General features: G+C 36.1%; 3 protein-coding genes across 3 annotated transcripts; 1 reads left to right on the top strand and 2 right to left on the bottom strand.

The window, feature by feature from the left end:
- The first annotated feature begins 2,306 nt into the window (after window positions 1-2,306).
- LOC140759511 (polygalacturonase-like) lies at window positions 2,307-5,787 on the top strand. Its single transcript, XM_073096091.1, has 9 exons — window positions 2,307-2,625; window positions 2,748-2,876; window positions 2,981-3,151; window positions 3,244-3,264; window positions 3,353-3,560; window positions 3,836-3,917; window positions 4,036-4,144; window positions 4,834-4,959; window positions 5,378-5,787. Exons 1-9 carry the CDS (start codon window positions 2,326-2,328, stop codon window positions 5,603-5,605), a joined length of 1,374 nt encoding a protein of 457 aa, XP_072952192.1. The 5' UTR covers window positions 2,307-2,325; the 3' UTR covers window positions 5,606-5,787.
- Window positions 5,788-10,651: 4,864 nt separating this feature from the next.
- LOC140758961 (L-type lectin-domain containing receptor kinase IX.1-like) lies at window positions 10,652-13,383 on the bottom strand. The gene has a single exon (XM_073095386.1). It carries the CDS (start codon window positions 13,257-13,259, stop codon window positions 11,169-11,171), a length of 2,091 nt encoding a protein of 696 aa, XP_072951487.1. The 5' UTR covers window positions 13,260-13,383; the 3' UTR covers window positions 10,652-11,168.
- A 1,330-nt stretch (window positions 13,384-14,713) lies between these two features.
- Window positions 14,714-18,359, bottom strand: LOC140759253 (small ribosomal subunit protein uS5x-like). The gene is made up of 2 exons (XM_073095762.1): window positions 17,633-18,359; window positions 14,714-15,098 (listed from the first exon to the last, which is right to left on the bottom strand). The coding sequence occupies exons 1-2, from the start codon at window positions 18,287-18,289 to the stop codon at window positions 14,940-14,942; spliced, it is 816 nt and encodes a 271-aa protein (XP_072951863.1). The 5' UTR covers window positions 18,290-18,359; the 3' UTR covers window positions 14,714-14,939.
- Between the last annotated feature and the right edge of the window lie 528 nt (window positions 18,360-18,887).

Raw genomic sequence — 18,887 nt, 5'->3', positions numbered from 1 at the left:
AGAAAGCATTTGAACTCAATATCTCCAAGCTTTTAGAGAAATTAAATGTGGACAAATCAATAAACTTGTAATATGTTAGCGTGCTAATCCATATCTTTATGCTCAACATCGATATTTTACATGCGGAAAAGTGTTATTTGTATGGAAAAAGTGTGGAACAAGACCTTTTTATTTTCTTTCCAAGCAGTAGAATATTGTAGCAGAGGCTATTCACTTTTATATAGACTTATATCTCCATACCAATGATATAGTTTTTGGGCCCTATTTGTGATTATTCTTATATTTGTGTATTTTTGGACTGAAGAACTTGTTTGTGAGGGGCATGTGACGAGTTTTGGATATATATTTCACTTATATGATGTATGTATCACTAAAAATCTCTCTATATATTTACTTAATTCTATTCCTAGTGCAAGAAATTAAAGAAGATAAACATCAAACAAGAACCATTTAAATCCAAAGTCAAAAGAAAGAGCAACCTATTTTAATAGTTGCACTATATATTTGAAGCTCTAAATAAAATTAACTGAAGGGACTTTCAATTGCCACAAAAATTATTGTGTTTTTTTTTTAAATATCATTCTATTAGTTAATCTAACTAATCATTATTAAAAGATAATTTACATCAAAAAAAACTTTTTAAAAAAAATGGTTTAAAAGGTATTCAATATAATACACAATACAATAGTACATCGTAATATACTTTATTTTATGTGAGAAAAAATTGTTGAGAAATGCTTTACAATTTTAATTAATTATATGTATTTATTAACTTTAATAATATATGTTAGGAATATTCTGTTAAAATTAATCATAATAATATTTTCGAAATAACACAATAATTAGGGTGGCTAATGTGATATTTGAAAGATTTCAGTGGCAATTATGTAAAAATTTCGTAATAAAATTGGAAGCAAAAGAAGACTATTATCCTCTGACATGTTATAAATTCTTCACATTTTCACAGACCAAGTAGTGTTAGATTCATCTGTATTAAGCCTGCTATAAGATTACATTACTCTAAGCAAACAATTTATATCCCTTTAACCATGGATTTGCATTAAAATAATTTGATATCTACCTAGAAAGTCATCAGTCGCAATCAGACGAGAGAACTAGATGATCATCATAGAACGATGAGATATCTTGTCACATGAAGGGTTACAATTACGTGTATCATTTGAGGTTATATTTGATGATTATCTTGACGAAAGCTCTCACTTTAACGTACAAAAGGATGCATGAGATATAATGTGATGCATGCATAGAAATTTTAGCCCATACTTTGAAGCCTAACAATCTTTCTACTCCTAAGAAATAGCGTTTACCTCCAACTTAAGATATATATATGCATGTGTGATGGATAAGATGCAATGTAAAGTCTGTAAGGATTACATCACTATTAAAGTTTTACTAGGACACTCATTCAAGCCCATCCCTACTCTTGCCAAATCTTGACAAGGAAAAAGGAATGAGAGATTCATAATCATCTCCTACTATGACAAGTTCCGTAACTCAATATCGCCATGCGACATGGCAAGAAAAGCACGCAAATGTTGTTCATTTGCGAAGCGTACACCGTCTTCTCCTGCTAACTAAGTTCTTCAACCATCAAGCCTAATGTCTAACATTGCCTGATGTCATATACTGAAATTGTTCCTCATCAAAATAACAATAATACTTAGTAAATTATTTGGCGATGTACATACATATACTCTCACGATATTTAGTATGATTACTGAGCTATGTCAGCAAGAATCCTATATATTATGCAGAACAACTAATATACCAATAGTTTATGACCGCAATTTATCATAATAATTTTTACTAGTATAGTTTCAGAAATACAAACTGAGCATATGAGGTCTTAAATTCATTAACATTAATTTCCTGACATTACATATTCAAGTGCCACCTATCTGATTGATGCCCATGACATGATGGTGATATACTTCTTTTTACCTAGAGTTTAACAAGTCGATGCATTCCACCTAAGCAAGTATTCGATGAACCAAAGAAGGGCAAATGAAACTAAATTCTTCATCATTACTCTTGGTTTCTATTTTTGGCAAACTTAGAAGAAGAAATATGGTGAGAACTTGGTTCAAATTTGCTATAGAGATTGTTACTTTTTGGACTCTTTCATCTCACTCCATACCTAGGACTCAAATATATTGATTGATGCCCTCCAATCTCTATCTCAATGACATGACCAAGCAACTTCCATTTTCTATATATAGTCCTCATCATTTCATGGATCCCCCACAACATATCCAATACCAATATAGTTATATTCTCTTATTTCTTGTTTGTGAGAGACTACAAATGGCCCTACTTAAGCTTCTTTCATTCTCAATTCTCATGCTATTCTTAAATCACCATACCTGCTATGGTAACTTGGAAGATGACACCAACCTTGGCTGTTCCAATGACACCTCTTCATATAATATCAGCTCTTATCCTACAAATTTCAGTGAGCCTGACAGCGTCGACGATGGTGCAATGGCGTACGATGACTGGGGTCGGTTCGCTCTAGAAACTTTCGATCAAGTGGATATCTCGCAGGGTGTGTTCAATGTGGATAAATTTGGTGCTAAAGGTGATGGAAGTACAGATGATACAAAGGTAATGAACTAGCAGTTGGGTTATAGATCATCAATTAGTTCTGTTAGTAGTAGTTATTGGCTTCTCTATAGTATATCTAAGAGACCAGCCATGCAGAATGACACTAGTCTTTGTTTTCTTAGGCATTTGAGAAGGCCTGGGCAAAAGCTTGTTCCTCTTCTATTTCAGCTGTTCTTTTAGTCCCTAAGAAGAAGTACCTCCTTAAGCCAATTACCTTCTATGGGTCTTGTGCATCAAGTGTTACAATAATGGTAAGATTATTCGAATTGATCATGTCTTAATGCAAACAAGCAGTTGTTGCTATGGTTTGAACTGCTTTAATACCAAGTCCCACTTTGTAAACGTTATATATCAGATTGAGGGGACAATTGAAGCTTCTTCGAGATCGTCAGATTGGACATCGAAGAACCGAAGACACTGGATGCTATTCAATGGAATAAAAAATCTCACTGTGACTGGTGGTGGAACCATCAATGGTAACGGAAAGATATGGTGGCAAAAGTCTTGCAAAGTCAACAAGTCTCTTGTAGGCATTTCTATAAACATTTACTCATTCTTTACAATTTATTTTCCTCATTAGAAAGACACTAACTTCTTTCATTTGATAAACTTCTTCAGCCTTGCAAGAATGCCCCTACGGTATGATCATCGATCTATTTGTGCCATTTTCGTGAAATCCATAAATTGTTTGGAGGAATGTATGAAAAAATTTTCTCATTTTTGGCAGGCCATGACATTCTATTCTTGCAACAATCTGAGGGTGGAGAATCTGAAAGTGGAAAATAGCCAACAGATCCATGTAAACTTTGAGAAGTGCAGCAATGTGAGAGCTGCTAAGCTCACCATCACTGCTCCTTCATCCAGCCCTAACACTGATGGCATTCATGTGACCAGAACCAAGAATATTGAGATAACCAATTGTGTCATCAAGACCGGTAATTAAACTAAGACAGATAAAGCCACTTCTAGTATCTAATCTATCTATATATTTTGCTTAGAAATATATACAATTTCTTTGCCACTAGATAGTAAAATAAAATGAGTACTTTTCATGAGAATCGGTCTTTATTTTATTTTTAAGGTCTTTTTAACGTACGATAATACCGCTGAAAGCTTTTAAAATATCATAATTGCCTCTAAAATCTTTTGACACTTTCAGAATTGCCACTGAAAATCATTATATTTTTTTTTAATTTTTATTTAAATGAAGGTGATGATTGTATATCTATCGTGACCGGATCGAAAGGCGTAAAGGCTACCAAAATAGTCTGTGGACCTGGCCATGGAATCAGGTCTGAAACTATTTCAACTCCATCTCTCTTTTTTTTTTCTAATTTTAGCTATATTTTTTGTGGTTTCTTTTTTTCTGTTTCCTAAGTTGCAAATATTTGTTATGATTCCTTTCGTCAGTATTGGGAGTTTAGGAGCAGGCAAATCAAGAGCTCAAGTCTCAGGTGTTACCATAGACACAGCACAATTCAGTGGCACCCAAAATGGGGTCAGAATCAAGACATGGCAGGTTGGTCATTTTCCTACATTCCTGATATAGTATATATCAGAGGGGATATAATATATCAATGGAAAAATGTTACAAGGTCTTCTAAAAGGATCCCTACTCAGGATATTTTTAGTGATTTTTTGATGCTCTCGTCCATTTGCAAAATAAGGATGGACTTATTGATATAAACCTCTTAATATATAAACCTACTTCTATCTCCTCTCCTCTTTTATCTAATATTTCTATATTTTATAAATTACTATTTTACCTTTAAAAAGTTATCATTTTAATCAACCCCTCATTATAAAGGGTATTTTAGTCATTTATCAAACTATCATTTAAATTTTTATCATATCAAGTGTCATTATTGTATATTTATACTAGCATACAATTAAATACTAAAATAATTTATACCAGTATAGACCCTTTTATGCTAGAATAAGAAATTAAAATAACTTTCCACGGGTGAAGGAGGTTGAGTGTAGAAAGCAATTAAGAGAAATGAAAGGAAAATAAGAAAATTTCTCATTCTTTTTTGTTGAGAACGGTAAAGTTGTAATTAGTTCCCATGCATTTAAAATTTCAACCTCTTACATCATTAGAAGTGTACATTAATCTAGCTATATATTTCTGTGCATGGATATCTGCTATTATTTCCTTGTTCATCTTGGTACTATTACTTAACTTTAACCTATGTTTCTGGCAAACAGGGAGGAAGTGGTTATGCCAAGAATATCGTCTTCAAGAACTTGGTGATGAATGATGTGCAAAATCCCATAATCATTGAGCAAAACTATTGCGACCGCGGCACCGGCAATGAATGCATAGCAACAAGTGTATGAGTTTTATTGCATAATTTCCAATTAATTTTTCTCAATATCATAATTGTCATTATATTGACATCTCCTAATATTAGATGGCTTGTTAAAATTAGTGGATGTATCTAATGTTGTTAAAAGTATCAAGATATTTGGATCATGCTTTAGCGATATCATATGATACTAGATTTTTTTTTTTCTTTACCATTGTTAGCTACTTACATGATAAGGGTAAAGTGATCTTTTCGACATCTCAGTTAAGATTTATTAGTGATTAATTATATCTAACTAATGGAATGATAGTTGTAGAAGAATTCAATAATTTCAGTGACAATTATAATATTTGAAGAATGTAGTAGCAATTGCTGAAATTTGAAAAGTTTTTTATGACAATTAATAATTTCTCCTTCTTAATCTGACTTGATTATTAATGTAGAATTCAGCTGTGGAAGTAAGCAACATTCTCTACCAAAACATCAAAGGGACAAGTGCTTCTCAAGTTGCTGTTAAGTTTAGCTGCAGTGAAAGCATTCCTTGCCATGGCATAGTGCTGCAGAACATCAATCTAGTTGCAAAAGTTGGTGGTAGCCCAACAAAAAGTACATGCGAGAATGCTAAGTGGAGTAAGAAGGGAACTGTTGTTCCAGCTCCTTGCAAGTACTAAATAAAGATCATGAAGAAGATATCAGCTGCTTGCTTGCAGTTCATACTCTCAGTATATATATATATATATATAAGAAGTAAATAGAATTAATAGTTGATCATATATAGTTTGATGTGTATTGTGATGTAGAGAATGTGAGTATTGATATATTTGTACTTAATTTTATGTAAATGGAATAAACAATTGCTAATATATATATTGATGTGCATCGATGACTTTCCGTATAAGGTTAATTCTGTTGATACTCTCCGAACTATATCAAATTTTTATGGAGACCTCCTAAATTCTTTTTTAAATTACAATGTCACTCCTAAATTTTGGGGCGAAAAAAAATAGGTAACGACGATGATAGAAAACGCATAATGATCAACTATACCCCTAACAAATTAATGAGATTATCAATTTAGCTAGCAGAAACTTTACCCTCAATGAACTTATAGTTTTTTAAGGCCCCACTTTCCCCTTTTTGTGTACTTGCCTTTCCTCCTTCACACGAAGCCTACAAGAAACCTAACACAGCGAATCCTAGCAGACGATCTCACCAGGCAAACCCACTCTCCAATGTAGCGATCTTCCCACATTGTGATCATAAAGTATCCTCCAACTATCGACATGCAATATCATTATTGTAAGATCAGAGAAGATTTGGTTGTTAAGGTAAGAAAAAACAAAGTGATTTCATCATATTTTTTTATCTCTAAGATGTCTTTTGTGTCGTATATACATAGTAGTGGCTTCTAGCAACTTTTTATCTTGGAAACCTTAGAATGTATAGTTAAATTTTGTGTCTTGATATGGATACTATTTAAAAAATTTCTTTTCTGTATGTCATGGATTTACAGGGATTAGGATTTGTATAAAGAAGATTAATTTTTGCACGAATTTGGAATCATGTCCTTAAGGGAGTAAAAATTTAGTTTTCAAATTGATTATATATTGAAAGTTTATACCGTTCCTTTTTTTTTTATTGGCTATTGATTTAGGATATAATTTTATAATGGTTATTTGTTTATGGTATTGCCAACAGATGCGTGATCTTAGTCATACTTTGGTTTGATACGAACCGGGTCAGATTGGATTACATTAAAAGGAGATTCGGTTTAATAGATTTAAGTCTAGTTATCTTATCTGCTTATTTGCTTTAATTAGAATCTTATTATGTTAGAATTTATTAGTTAACTAATTCAGCTATACGTAGTTTCGGAAAAATATTTAAAATATATTCCACAGATAACCAAATATTACGAAACCACTTGGAGAATATCGAAGGCGTCTTGATCTACAACTTCCGTATTCAAGGTTTCTCTAAATTCGAACTTTATCAGTGGCAGGTCAAAGAATCTAAGAATCCCAGCATTGAAAACTTAATTGAGTTTAGTTATTTTCTATATTATCGCATTTACCATTTTATCATAGCTATAGGTCATCTTTATTTTTCTAGGAGTAGATCTAAGTTAGAAACCCTAATTCTACCTTCAATCCATAGCCACCATCACCTCTAGCATCCACCTTACCCTACGACCGTCCACCACCACCCTTGGCCGTCCACCCCCCTCCAATGACCGCCGCAACATCGGATATTTACTATTCTACCCTATTCTGACCTTGCTTCACTATTTTAGTTATATTTTTCCATCCAGACATCCGATTGACGTGAAAGTAAGGTCATTAGAACTCTATCTCGTGAGGCTATTATCACTTAAATTTTCATAATCATCCTACAAACGGATCATTCCAAATCTGGTATGTAACATAATTATATATTATGGTGAAAAAAATTATAGAGGAACCCTATAAGCATTATGTAGATGGTGAAATTAAGTATATTAATGTTGATCTTGATTTGATGTCATATATTGAAATTATGGACATTTTAGAAAAGCTAGAATTACCGATTACAAGTAAGATCTATTACATGTACCTTAGGATAGATTTCATTGGATCTGTCCAAATAAAAACGTATGGTGATGTGCTGCTGATGTTTAGCCAACACACTCCCTCAACTATTATTGAAGTTTATATTGAGGGGCATATAATTGAGGGACATATAGCTACAATTGAAGATGAGGGACCTTCAACTAAAGATGAGAGATCTACAGCTAAAGATGAACAAGTACAAAATAAGGATAATGAGATGAGTGCAAGAAAAGGCAAAAATTTGATTGAGGAAGAAGAATAGTCAAATAGTGAAATGAGTGGTCAACATTCATATAATAGTTACTCTGAAGACAGTTATAAATAGATTGATAGTTCATCTGATAAAGATGGAGAAGTTGTTAATAGACAAAAACAGATACCTTCAATAAAAAAAAAGGTGATTCATCTCATGATGCAGATTTTTTAGATAATGTTTAGTAGTCAGATACTAGTGATAATATGCATACTATTCCTCACTCTTAAACTAATGAAATAACACAACTATTTAAAAATTATCCTGACAAGATATTGAAAACTCCCAAATTAAAGTTGAGAATGACTTTTCCAACTGTGACAACCTTTAAAGAGTTATTAAAAGAGTATCACATTACAAATAGCTATAGATTCAAGAATTTAAAGAATGGAAGCTCAAGAGTGACTATTATTTGTAAAAAAGAATGGGTTTAGATTACATGCTCCTCCAATGCAAGATAGCTTATCTTTTCAAATCAAGAGCTTATCTGCACCTCATAGTTGTGTGTGAGTCTATCAGAATAAGATTGTGACATTTAAATTACTGTCTAATAAGTATTTGAAATGATTGAGTGATAATTCTAATTTGAGTGTTAAATTTATGCATAAGGCAATTAGAAGAGAATGAATGTTGAATGTTTCTAGTATGCAAGTGTATAAGGCTAATGTTACAAACCAGATCTGGACCGATTTGCATATAAGAAAATTATAAAAATTTAGATGGTGTTAGCCTCATGAGTTAGGGTTCTAATACCTCTAATTTCACCTACATCAAAATTCGAGATCCAATCCATTTGAACGCCTTTTCTAATTCATGCCAAAACTTGAATATTCTCCATCTTAGCGATAGTTATTAGATTTCAATCAAATTTCTCTCTACCATTGCAAAATGATTGCAAATTCTAAAACCATCAAATATTGCGTGACTTTCAGAGAACTTTAATTGGCCTTCACTATGCAAAGTTTGTGCACCACCTCAAAACCCGAAGGCAATCAACTACGGTGAAACTTCAAATGTTAAACAAACTATCTCTAGAGTGCAAAGTGTGTGAGCGCACTATGTCAATTCTAATTAATCAAATATGTAAATAATAGATCAAGTCTAAATAATGTTGGACCTTGACCCCTTTCAAAACTCTACTATCGTCGTAAACAACTATAAATGATATATCATCCTGTCAATACACCGTGCAAGTTTTTGAGTCTTCCTTCTTGATCTACTATTTGCAATTAATTTTCTTTTCTACAAAACTCTCTAAGTTGAAATCTCCTCCTTATGTAAACATAAGTTTTCTACATCTAAATTTTTTGCCTAATAGACTTTAGTCATGAACAACCATAGGGATTTCAATCTGTACCTTCTGTGGAAAGTCTTTAGTCGTGTTTTTCTCCAAATGCTCTTGATTCAAAATAGAAGACTCACAAAAACTTATTACTCTACTAAAGACCACATTCTTCAAATTTGGGCTTCAAGATTTATTTTTCTGCTTGCCTATCACAGTATCGCCCTACAAAAAATATAAATTTCTTTTCCGTGAACCATTTATCACAACCAAAATATCTAATGCAACTTTCAAAGAGTAAATCTTTCATTGCTATTGTAGCTTTTAGATTCTAATATACTCAATGGGATGAGATTTTTCTTCAAATCAAGAACATAGCGAACCCCTGTTAACTATTTTACTAATCTATCATTTAATTGTAAACGAACTATATCAATTCCTCCAATTTTACAAGCAATTTTATTACCCATAGAAATCATACGCTCGTTTAGTTTTTCAAAAGTTGCAAAACCAATCATGATAAAGAACACATATTATAAATGTAACCCGAATCCAAAATCCACTCATTTATATGGCATGATACAAACCAACTACTAAGTACAATATCTAAATCTAAATTATCAATCTCATCTTTAAATATGTTGAACAATCTTTTTTCCAATACCTTTTGGTTGTGATAATATTAACATTTGCTTTTGGCAAAAATATTTTTACTAGATGATGCAACTTGCTTGCTAAATTTTTTAATTTTTGACTTACCACTTACTATCAAAGCTAAAGGAGAGTTCATATGAACCTACTTATCCATCTTATAATATTTATAATTTATCAATGCATTTGTAATATCATCATAATAAAGTAGTAGTCAATAATCATATACATTAGGCAATGAATTCAATAACAGCAAGGTTTTATTTTCATCCAATATTTTCACATCCAAATTTTGTAAATCTGCATTTAATTGTTGAAGGCATCCAAGTGCTCAGTCATAGGCGTTTCAATCTTATACTGAAATTAAAATAACTTCTTTTTCAAATAGAGTCAGTTACTAATGCTCTTAGTCTTGAATTTATTCTCTAATTTCTTTCACAAGCTCTTTGCTATGGTCTTCTTCATCACAAAATACTTTTGGCCCTTCATAAGATAAGGGCAAATCATGTTACAAGCTTGCTGACTTTTCTCTCTCAATTTTTTTATGTGATCTCTTTGGGCTTTTCTTTCAATATAATATCCAATTCTTATTGAAATAAGACATAAATTACTTCATATTGTCTCATCCCAAAATTATTATTGTCATCAAACTTCTCAACTTCAAATTTATGTTTAAAATAATTTTCTTTAATTTGGATGATCCTGACATTTCTTTGTAAATCAATAAACTGAATCTAATGCTATTCCTAAATCCAAAAGTCTAAATTAAACCATTGGCTCTAATACCACTTGTTGGGAAATCCAAGAAGGTAGAGGGAAATGAAAAGCGATTCTAAAACCATAAATACAAGCAAATATGTAAATCACGTAGAAGAAAGAACTCATGTGATTTAGCAATATGCTTATATTTAAGACAGTGTAAAGCTTCAAGCTTATTAATAGTGATGCAAATACAAAAATTTCCACATTCTATTATCTCCTAATACAATAGAGAAGTACCTTATCACAAAACTCTCTTCTCTTATTAAAATAAAACCCTCTCTTTAAATATCCTAAAATCCAAGAAAACTATTTATATGTATGACTTGCTAAAGAAAAAAATCTGCAACACGTTTGACCCATTTGAATACATGCGCTCTCTTTAAAAGACGTTCGAACTGACTTCAAACACTAGCTCCTCAAGAACTCTTGAATTGTTGAAAATCTTCAAACCCGTTAGAGTGCCACCATAATTTTCGAATGGAGATGGTCTCATTTGAACTACGGAACCAAAAACAAATGCCGAACGCCTTTTCTGATTGGAACCAAATTTCAACAGTACATGTTCTTAGATATTTCTTAATGAGCAATGCATCTTCATAGAGAACAAATAACAAACACCTTGCAGGCATATAAAATACTAGTTTCCAAGCAAACCTCGATGAGCTACTATTTCCAGTGCAGGAGATCTATATATGTAATTATGATTGTAGTAATTTCTCAGAAGAGGATGAAGTAGAACTGCTGCTTGAGCTAGAACTTGCATGGCTACCAACATCTGGATCAGGCGTACTCCTAGTTCCTTCCGTCAAGGTGTATGACAAAATGCCCGAATCAATCGGCGGCTGGTAAAACGTCGGCACCGGCATCTTCGACGGAAGACCAGGCAACGGCGCTTCGAATTTGAGCACACTGATCGCCTGCCGTATCGTCGGCCGTAAATTATAATCCGGATGAGCACACCATAATCCCACAACCATCAACCTCTCCATTTCTTGCTCCTCGAATTCGCCGTTTAGCCTCGCATCGGAAGCTTCAATCACTTGCTTCCTTCCGTACATCTCCCACACCCATGGCACCAATCTAACCCTGCTCGGCTCCTCGTCGGGCTCCGACGGCCTTCTCCCGCACGCGATCTCTAATGCCACGACTCCGAAGCTGTAGACGTCGGATTCTTTGCCGGAGTTGCCGGTGGTGATACATTCCGGCGCCAAGTACCCCATCGTCCCAGCAAGAACCGTTGTTGGTCCGCCGCCGCCGCTGACACCATCATGATCGACGAACCTCGCGAGGCCGAAGTCGCCGAGCTTGGCGTTGAACGACGCGTCCAGCATCACGTTGCTCGGCTTGATGTCGCGGTGAACCACGCAGTGGTCCCACTCTTCGTGGAGATAGAGAACCGCCGAGGCCAAGCCGAGCGCGATCCGGTACCTCACCGGCCACGTCAGCGATCGCGCGTTGGTGTAGAGATGCGAATCTAAGCTTCCGTTGGGCATCAACTCGTAGACGAGCAAGAAGTCGCGGCGGTCGTGGCACCAGCCGAGGAGCTGCACGAGATTCCGATGCCTTAATTGGCTTATGATCTTGACCTCCGAGACGTACTCCTTCCTCCCCTGTTTCGAAGCTTTGGATATTCTTTTGATCGCCACGGATAGATTCGAAGTGCGCAAGAATCCGCGGTAGACCGCCCCGAATCCTCCCTCGCCGAGCTTGCCGGCCGCCGCGAAGTTGTTCGTCGCGAGGAGTAGCTCGCTGTAGAGGAATCTCTTGGGTCCACTTCGTTTCTCGAACTCGTCGGTGAGCTCATCGTACTCCATGCCATCACCTTCTTCTTCTCCTCTCCATCTTCTTGCCCTCTTTTTCCATAGGAGAAAAGAAATCAATCCAATTACAAAGATCAAGACGCCAATACCGACAACCAGTATCACCAGTAACTCAATCTTGATCCCTTTCTTGGGATCCAGATCTGAGTTGAATTCCCAGTATAATATCTTATGCAACTCGGCAGCCTGACCGGTGGCGGCGGAGAATCCGATCGCGACTTGCTCCGGCAATAGCTCTCGGAGATCGACGGTATAAGAGATAATTGGAAGACCCAAAAATATCGCATTGTCGTGGTCGTCGTAGGTTAAGAACACGCTCAGATTCTTTGTATTAGCATTATAATTCACCCACGCATTTCCCATCCGTCCGTCTCTCATACTACTCCCCCACGTCGTCGTCACCGTGGAATTTATCGTGTTCAAATTAATCCCGACATGATTTGAGCTCGGATCCCACTCGTTCTTGTAACTATCGAACTCCACAGCGATCATCTCGTTCGCCGCTGCGTCCTCTGCCGTGTCGCGATTAAAAAGGCCCAAGTAGCCGCCGGTGGAGTCCTCTGGGAGGCGAGAAGGGTAAGGAGAGAGAAAGAAGGCGAGGCCGTCCCCGTAGTAGTTGTCGTCGGTGGCGTTGATGACGAAGGAGAAGCGAGTGGCGAAGTTGGCCAAATGGCCGGATTTGGTATCATAGAGTTGGATCGGGGCTCCGTAGACAGCTCGCCCGGCGCTGCTCGTGATGGGTCCTATGAGCTCGTCTTTGGTGAGCTTGATGACCTTGTTGAAGAATGCGTCGCCTTGGAAGTCGATCATGTCAGGGGTGTCGTCGATGAGGGCGGAGAAGTTATAGGTGAAGGAGAGTGGATTGGCCGATGGGATGAGTAGGCTGACGGAGAAGAAAGTGAAGGTCAAGAAGGAATGGAAGAAGAAGTTATGAGGTGACATTGGCGGAGATGGAGCACAGATTGCCATGGTGATGGGTGGATATGGGAGAGGAGAGAGAGGTAGCGGTTGACCAATAATAACTATTTTGGTGTTATGAGTTGGAATTACCAAGGCGGAAATGGTCTTCCATTTCAGTAAAAATTTAATTGAGTGCAAGACTCCCGATGAGACCTTGCAATGGTCGGCCCGACAGTATAAATATATAAGTAGTCAATTTTGTTGATTTTAGAAGAAATTAATGCTTTATTTTGATCTTATATAAGACTTATAGATAAGATATTTAAGACTCTTAATTTTTTCTTTAACTTTTCTTTATATTTAGAGAAGATATTTAAAAATCTTAGTAGCTAAGTTTTTGGTAGTCTCAATATGAAAACTTATAAGAGATCTAAAATTAATAATATGATATAGTATTGAAAACTTCACAAAGAAATAATGTTTTTCTAACTCATTATTTTATTTTTCTTGTTTCTAGTCTACTTTTATTTCTTGAGACTACGCTAGCACCTTCATATTGAGATTTACTTTATCTTATGCAGAAATTAAATTGTCATACGAATTAGCAAACTAATAAAAGAAATGTTGAATCCATAGCAAGTCAGAGCCTTTGACTAAACTACCCCTCCCAAACTTTTTTTTTTTTTACATTTTTAACATATTTTAAAACTTAAATAACACAAACGGTAATAGCCGAAGAATTTTTCATATTGGTTAGCTATTTTAATGGTTTTCTAACTCACTTAATATTTAAATTTCAAAATTAATTAGACGTGTAAAATATTATAGAAGACTTGAAATAGCCAAGTACTAACTTTAAAGATATTTTTGAATCATATTTGTAAATGCTCCGCTAGGTTTTAAAGGGAATTGTGCTGTGCAGCTTGAGCAAACCAGATATAGAAAGGACCAAGTTATAGGTGTAAGCGAGTCGAGCTAGAGCGACCTCAGCCGAATCTCCCAAAGCTCGAGCTCTGCCTCTGCTTTAGCTCAAGACTAGACTCGTTTAATAGACGAGCGATGGTTAGAACTCCACGTTCAACTCTAACTCATTTAACACACATAATACTTAAGTCGACATGATCAAACAAGCTATATCTACAGGTAGGGAGAGAGAGTAGTCAGAAATCGTCCACAGGATATAAATATTAGGGCACTCGCATTTTCAGAAATAAACGAACTAGTAAACTCATTATTTTAGATGATCGTGCGTTCAAATAGTTGTTGAACAAGAAAGCCTACATAAATACCAAATCTGACCACAACCAAGCAATAAACGTGCAGCCACACCACTGAAACCTGCCTGAACAAATAAAGAAATTAGAGAAAGAAAAAGATGTCATATAGAAAGTCCCAATATGGACTAGGCTGCTGCTATCGTCGCAAAGATCCAAGACAATAGATGTGCACAGCTATGCCATCCTTCCACAAGGGCACTATGTCTCAAATACATGAACTCAAGGAGCACAATGACATAAGATCACTTTTGATGAACAGCAGACAGATATTTAGAAAGTATAATAATGACTTACAGGTCCAAGGATTCCTCCATTTAACTAAAAGCAGAAGACTGTTCAAGGTAACAAGCAAAACTTAAATCAATAAACATTCTGCAGCTAGTCTCATTCGATATAATACTCACCTAAAAGGCAAACTGCTTGACAGACAAAATTAACTGCAAAACAAGGAAATTTAGAAACTCTCGGCATCCTAAGCTTCAATCCTCTCAGAATCATCCGCAAGGATTGCCTTGGTTGGCTTGGCAAGGAAGTCTGTGTACTCCTGGAAAGGAGACTTGCTGAAGCGAGTTTCCCTCCAAAAGTCAGGAGTAAGGAAACCATAGGTCTTCATGAGACAGTCAAATGTAGCCTGCAAAATAGTTAAGTATTCAGATGTTAATGTATTTCAGTGATTTAGGAAGGACTAAGAATAGAAAAGTAGAAAAATGTTATATAGAGGTTTTGAGAAGCAGGGGATGACTACTGGCCCTGTACACAAATCGTTAAAATTAGAAGAACTTAAGCTGATATGGAAGGAAACATATGACACATACCTACAGAATGCTGCTATACTAGAGATAAACCAGAGGTAACATAACAGTCAATGACATCTAAAAATATTGAGAGAGAACTAAGATTGCTAAAATTGTCTGATGGAACATTATTAGTTCCATTTGACTATCATCAATATGCAGAGACATGTCAAAGAATTGCAAACATTTAGCTTAAATCACAGAGTTTGACAATTGCCTACTGACCTTATCAGGAAAAGGGAAAGCTCCTCAGATATTAGAGAACAAGAATAATATCTATTCCAGGAGTCGTACAAATTACTGGATAACAGGTAAGTCCTTGGTGCACTAAATAAGTGAAGATAGAAAATGCCATACTTGCTACTGCAAAATAATTATTCTCTGCACAGAAATTTATGGCAAAACTCTGCTCAATGTTCAGAGTTGCCTGTTTTCAATGTGTAATTCGACCTCCCTCCCTCCCACCCACCCACTATCTCTCTTGTCGTGCGCCATTTATGAACACAAATTACCTAGAGTTGATACTAACTCAACATCACAAACAATATGGTACATAAAATAGAATAAATCATCTCATTTGAACTGCGTTTAATATACTCCAAGAATTCCTTCATGTCTAAGAGTAGAGTACAACTCAGACACTAGGCGTGCTTCTACAGTTGCTTCAAGTGCCCACCTGCATCCATCCAGTAATTACTGTATCCCACATAAGATAATCAATTCCAACCTGCAAGTTATTGGTGGCACTCTTCTACCCTTAGTCACCTAGGGTGATTGCATTCCCATCTAATTGTCAAGTCTGGAAAATGATCCTCCTTGATTTAGCTCAATACTGCTAATGACATCTTTCTCCTCCACTCTTGCGAGCTCTAATTTGGTGATGGGCCTATTTGCTCCTCATTTTAATCTAATAAAAGGACTTGAATACATTTCATTCTTTAAGATATCAATGTCAAATATGAGCTCAAGTTTGTGCAACATTCAGTCCTCTTAAATTGTTAACCATATTACAAAATATAAGAAAAAAGAGAATTGAAGTCAAATTACAAATAATAGGTTAATAGAAGCCCAGTCGATGCAAAAGATTGACACCCAAAGAGTGAAAGTGAAGCAAGAGGGACATTGTATTGAATATAAGAGATTTGCATGTCATAATGTTACCAAATATTTCAATCCAACAATTGCTCGCAGAAAGTAGAGCACATGAAAGCTTCTGAATGTGCTCTAAGGAAAGGCTTCCTGAGAAGTGGACTTCTAGTTTCTGGTGTTCGGTTGGAGCATTTTACCAGTTGGAATTACTTCATGTGAGGGAAATAAAAACATACTAATAAGGGAGGAGCGGACTAAGGGTACAAATAAATAAATAACCAGAATAACTAGTCTCGAAGTGGTAGAATGATTTATGTGGAAAGAGTTGAGAAAACGGTCCTTGCTCTTTTTTCCCCTCACTGAAACACATACAGGACAAGGCCTAGTCTATTTCATTATCCCTGCTTTCTGAAAACAATAACTTTGTATTATTATGTTGAAATTATAATATCAAGCTACATATTATGAGGTTAAACATAGACAAAATATCCAATGGAACTGTAAGATTCACTGTTAAATATAAAAATCTACAACACAAAGATATATTAGTTGTATAGAAATGTCCAGTAGCATTACAACATCATAAAAACTCCTTACAACTACACTAGCTTAACTACTGTCATTTAACTCACCCATCAGATCTTCACTAATTCCAAATTGAGTTCACCAACTAGTACTCAAAATCCACAGAAATGAAGATTGACAGTCTAATCAGAGATGCCTCATTATTAAACTTACAAACATAGCGCATGGCATCATCCTAGATAGTCAAATATATAACTTTTGAATAGTAATAACAACTTGCTTTTCTATCCTTCAAAATAGTTGCAATATTAACCATGAATCTATTTGTCTTAAAGATAGCAAATTTTCTCTTACAACATGTCCGCTTATAGCCAGTCTGACTAATAATCCCTTAAAAGTTAATACAAAGAATAATATATAAAAAGAACATCTCAGATTATGCAGATGGCTAAAAGTCCTCAGACAAACAAATTCAGAAATAGCAAAAGTAAGGTACATGCTAGACACTTTAACCTCACTTCGATAGAGCAAATGAAAATTGATACACTAAATCACATAAGAGCGATACCATAATAAATTCAAAATCAGCTGTGCTAGATTGTGATCAAGAGATCAAAGTAATAATAAGTCAAATAAAACAGAAAGGCAATAGATCAAAGTAGACCAGAACTTCAAGTAATAAGCAGCAACAATCAATTGGGAAAAAAAACATATAAAATAAACAGACGTAAACATAAGTTTTTAGCATTCTCCAGACCTTAACGAAGTTTCCAAGAGTCTTCGTGGATCCGCGTGAGGAAGTAAAAACGTCCTCGATCCCCGCAAACTGAAGCACCTTCTTGGGCACACGTGCCGCCACGATCCCAGCACCCCGCGGCGCCGGCACCATTCTTACCGTAACGGATCCACACTTCCCTGTCACCTTACACGGCACGGTGTGTGGCTTCCCAATCTTGTTACCCCAGTAACCCCTCCTTACAGGCACAACCGAGAGTTTAGCGAGTATAATTGCGCCACGGATAGCCGTGGCAACCTCCTTGGAGCACTTCACCCCGAGGCCGACGTGGCCGTCGCCATCGCCGACGACGACGAAGGCCTTGAACCGGGTTCTCTGACCAGCACGTGTCTGCTTCTGGACCGGCATAATCTTCATGACCTCGTCCTTGAGATTCTTCACTAGGGTTTCGACGATCTGGTGCTCCTTTACGGGGAGGGAGTGGAGGTAGATCTGCTCCATGGAGCTGATCTTGCCATCCTTGACGAGGCGGCCGAGCTTAGTCACGGGAACCCACTTCTCCTCCTCCTGGCGAGCGCCTCGCCGACCTCCGCGCCTGTCACCGCGCCCACGGTCACCACGGCCGCGGCCGCCGAAGCCGCGCCCAAATCCACCGCGATCGCCGCCTCTCTCCGCCATATTTGATTGAGAGGTTAGGGTTAGGGTTAGGTTAAGGTCTTAGAGATGGAGGCGCGAGGGATGTAGCAGAGACGATAGCAGATGGAGTTCAGAGTATTTATATATGAGGCGAATAACTAGGGTTTTGGCGAATTCCGTCACCTCCCGGTAAGTTTACGTCAAGACCCCTAATTAGACCTCAAGGTGGCTCTGATCCAAATCCGACTGCCCTCGCAACGGGTTAGGTTAAACCATTTCCAATTCTTTTAGCAACCTTAGGGGATTTTTGTTCATTAGGAAATTTTAAAAATCATACCCTACATTTTTCATAAATTCTAATTACTACCTTAAGAATTTTATAACTCGACCTCTCCTTTTTTTTCTATAATTTTTATATAACACTCTAAATTAACTTAATCTAAGTAGAAAATTATCGACAAAAAAATATTCTATTAAAATACATGAAGTAATTTATAAAACAAATAAATTACCCTATTCTCATCTCTAATTTATTCAGTTTTATTACCTTTTCGTAAACCGTGGAAATCTCATTGCTTTCCAAATGCCAAGTAGAAGATTAAAAAAGCTTATGACTAGAGGTTGTAAAAGCCCTTGGAGC

This window comes from Typha angustifolia, chromosome 4 (assembly GCF_048772165.1).
Source record: "Typha angustifolia cultivar Huaian chromosome 4, ASM4877216v1, whole genome shotgun sequence".
Classification (NCBI taxonomy): domain Eukaryota; kingdom Viridiplantae; phylum Streptophyta; class Magnoliopsida; order Poales; family Typhaceae; genus Typha; species Typha angustifolia.
This window is presented reverse-complemented; position numbering and strand designations above follow the sequence as displayed.

What these genes read in the sequence shown, in the direction of transcription:
- LOC140759253 (XM_073095762.1), bottom strand. Translation starts at nt 18,289, where the DNA reads ATGGCGGAGAGAGGCGGCGATCGCGGTGGATTTGGGCGCGGCTTCGGC. An exon ending in CTCTTGGAAACTTCGTTAAG is followed by an intron (nt 15,099 to 17,632) that starts GTCTGGAGAATG and finishes ACTATTTTGCAG; the next exon opens with GCTACATTTGACTGTCTCAT.
- LOC140758961 (XM_073095386.1), bottom strand. Translation starts at nt 13,259, where the DNA reads ATGGCAATCTGTGCTCCATCTCCGCCAATGTCACCTCATAACTTCTTC.
- LOC140759511 (XM_073096091.1), top strand. Translation starts at nt 2,326, where the DNA reads ATGGCCCTACTTAAGCTTCTTTCATTCTCAATTCTCATGCTATTCTTA. An exon ending in CTTGCAAGAATGCCCCTACG is followed by an intron (nt 3,265 to 3,352) that starts GTATGATCATCG and finishes CATTTTTGGCAG; the next exon opens with GCCATGACATTCTATTCTTG. An exon ending in ATGAATGCATAGCAACAAGT is followed by an intron (nt 4,960 to 5,377) that starts GTATGAGTTTTA and finishes TTATTAATGTAG; the next exon opens with AATTCAGCTGTGGAAGTAAG.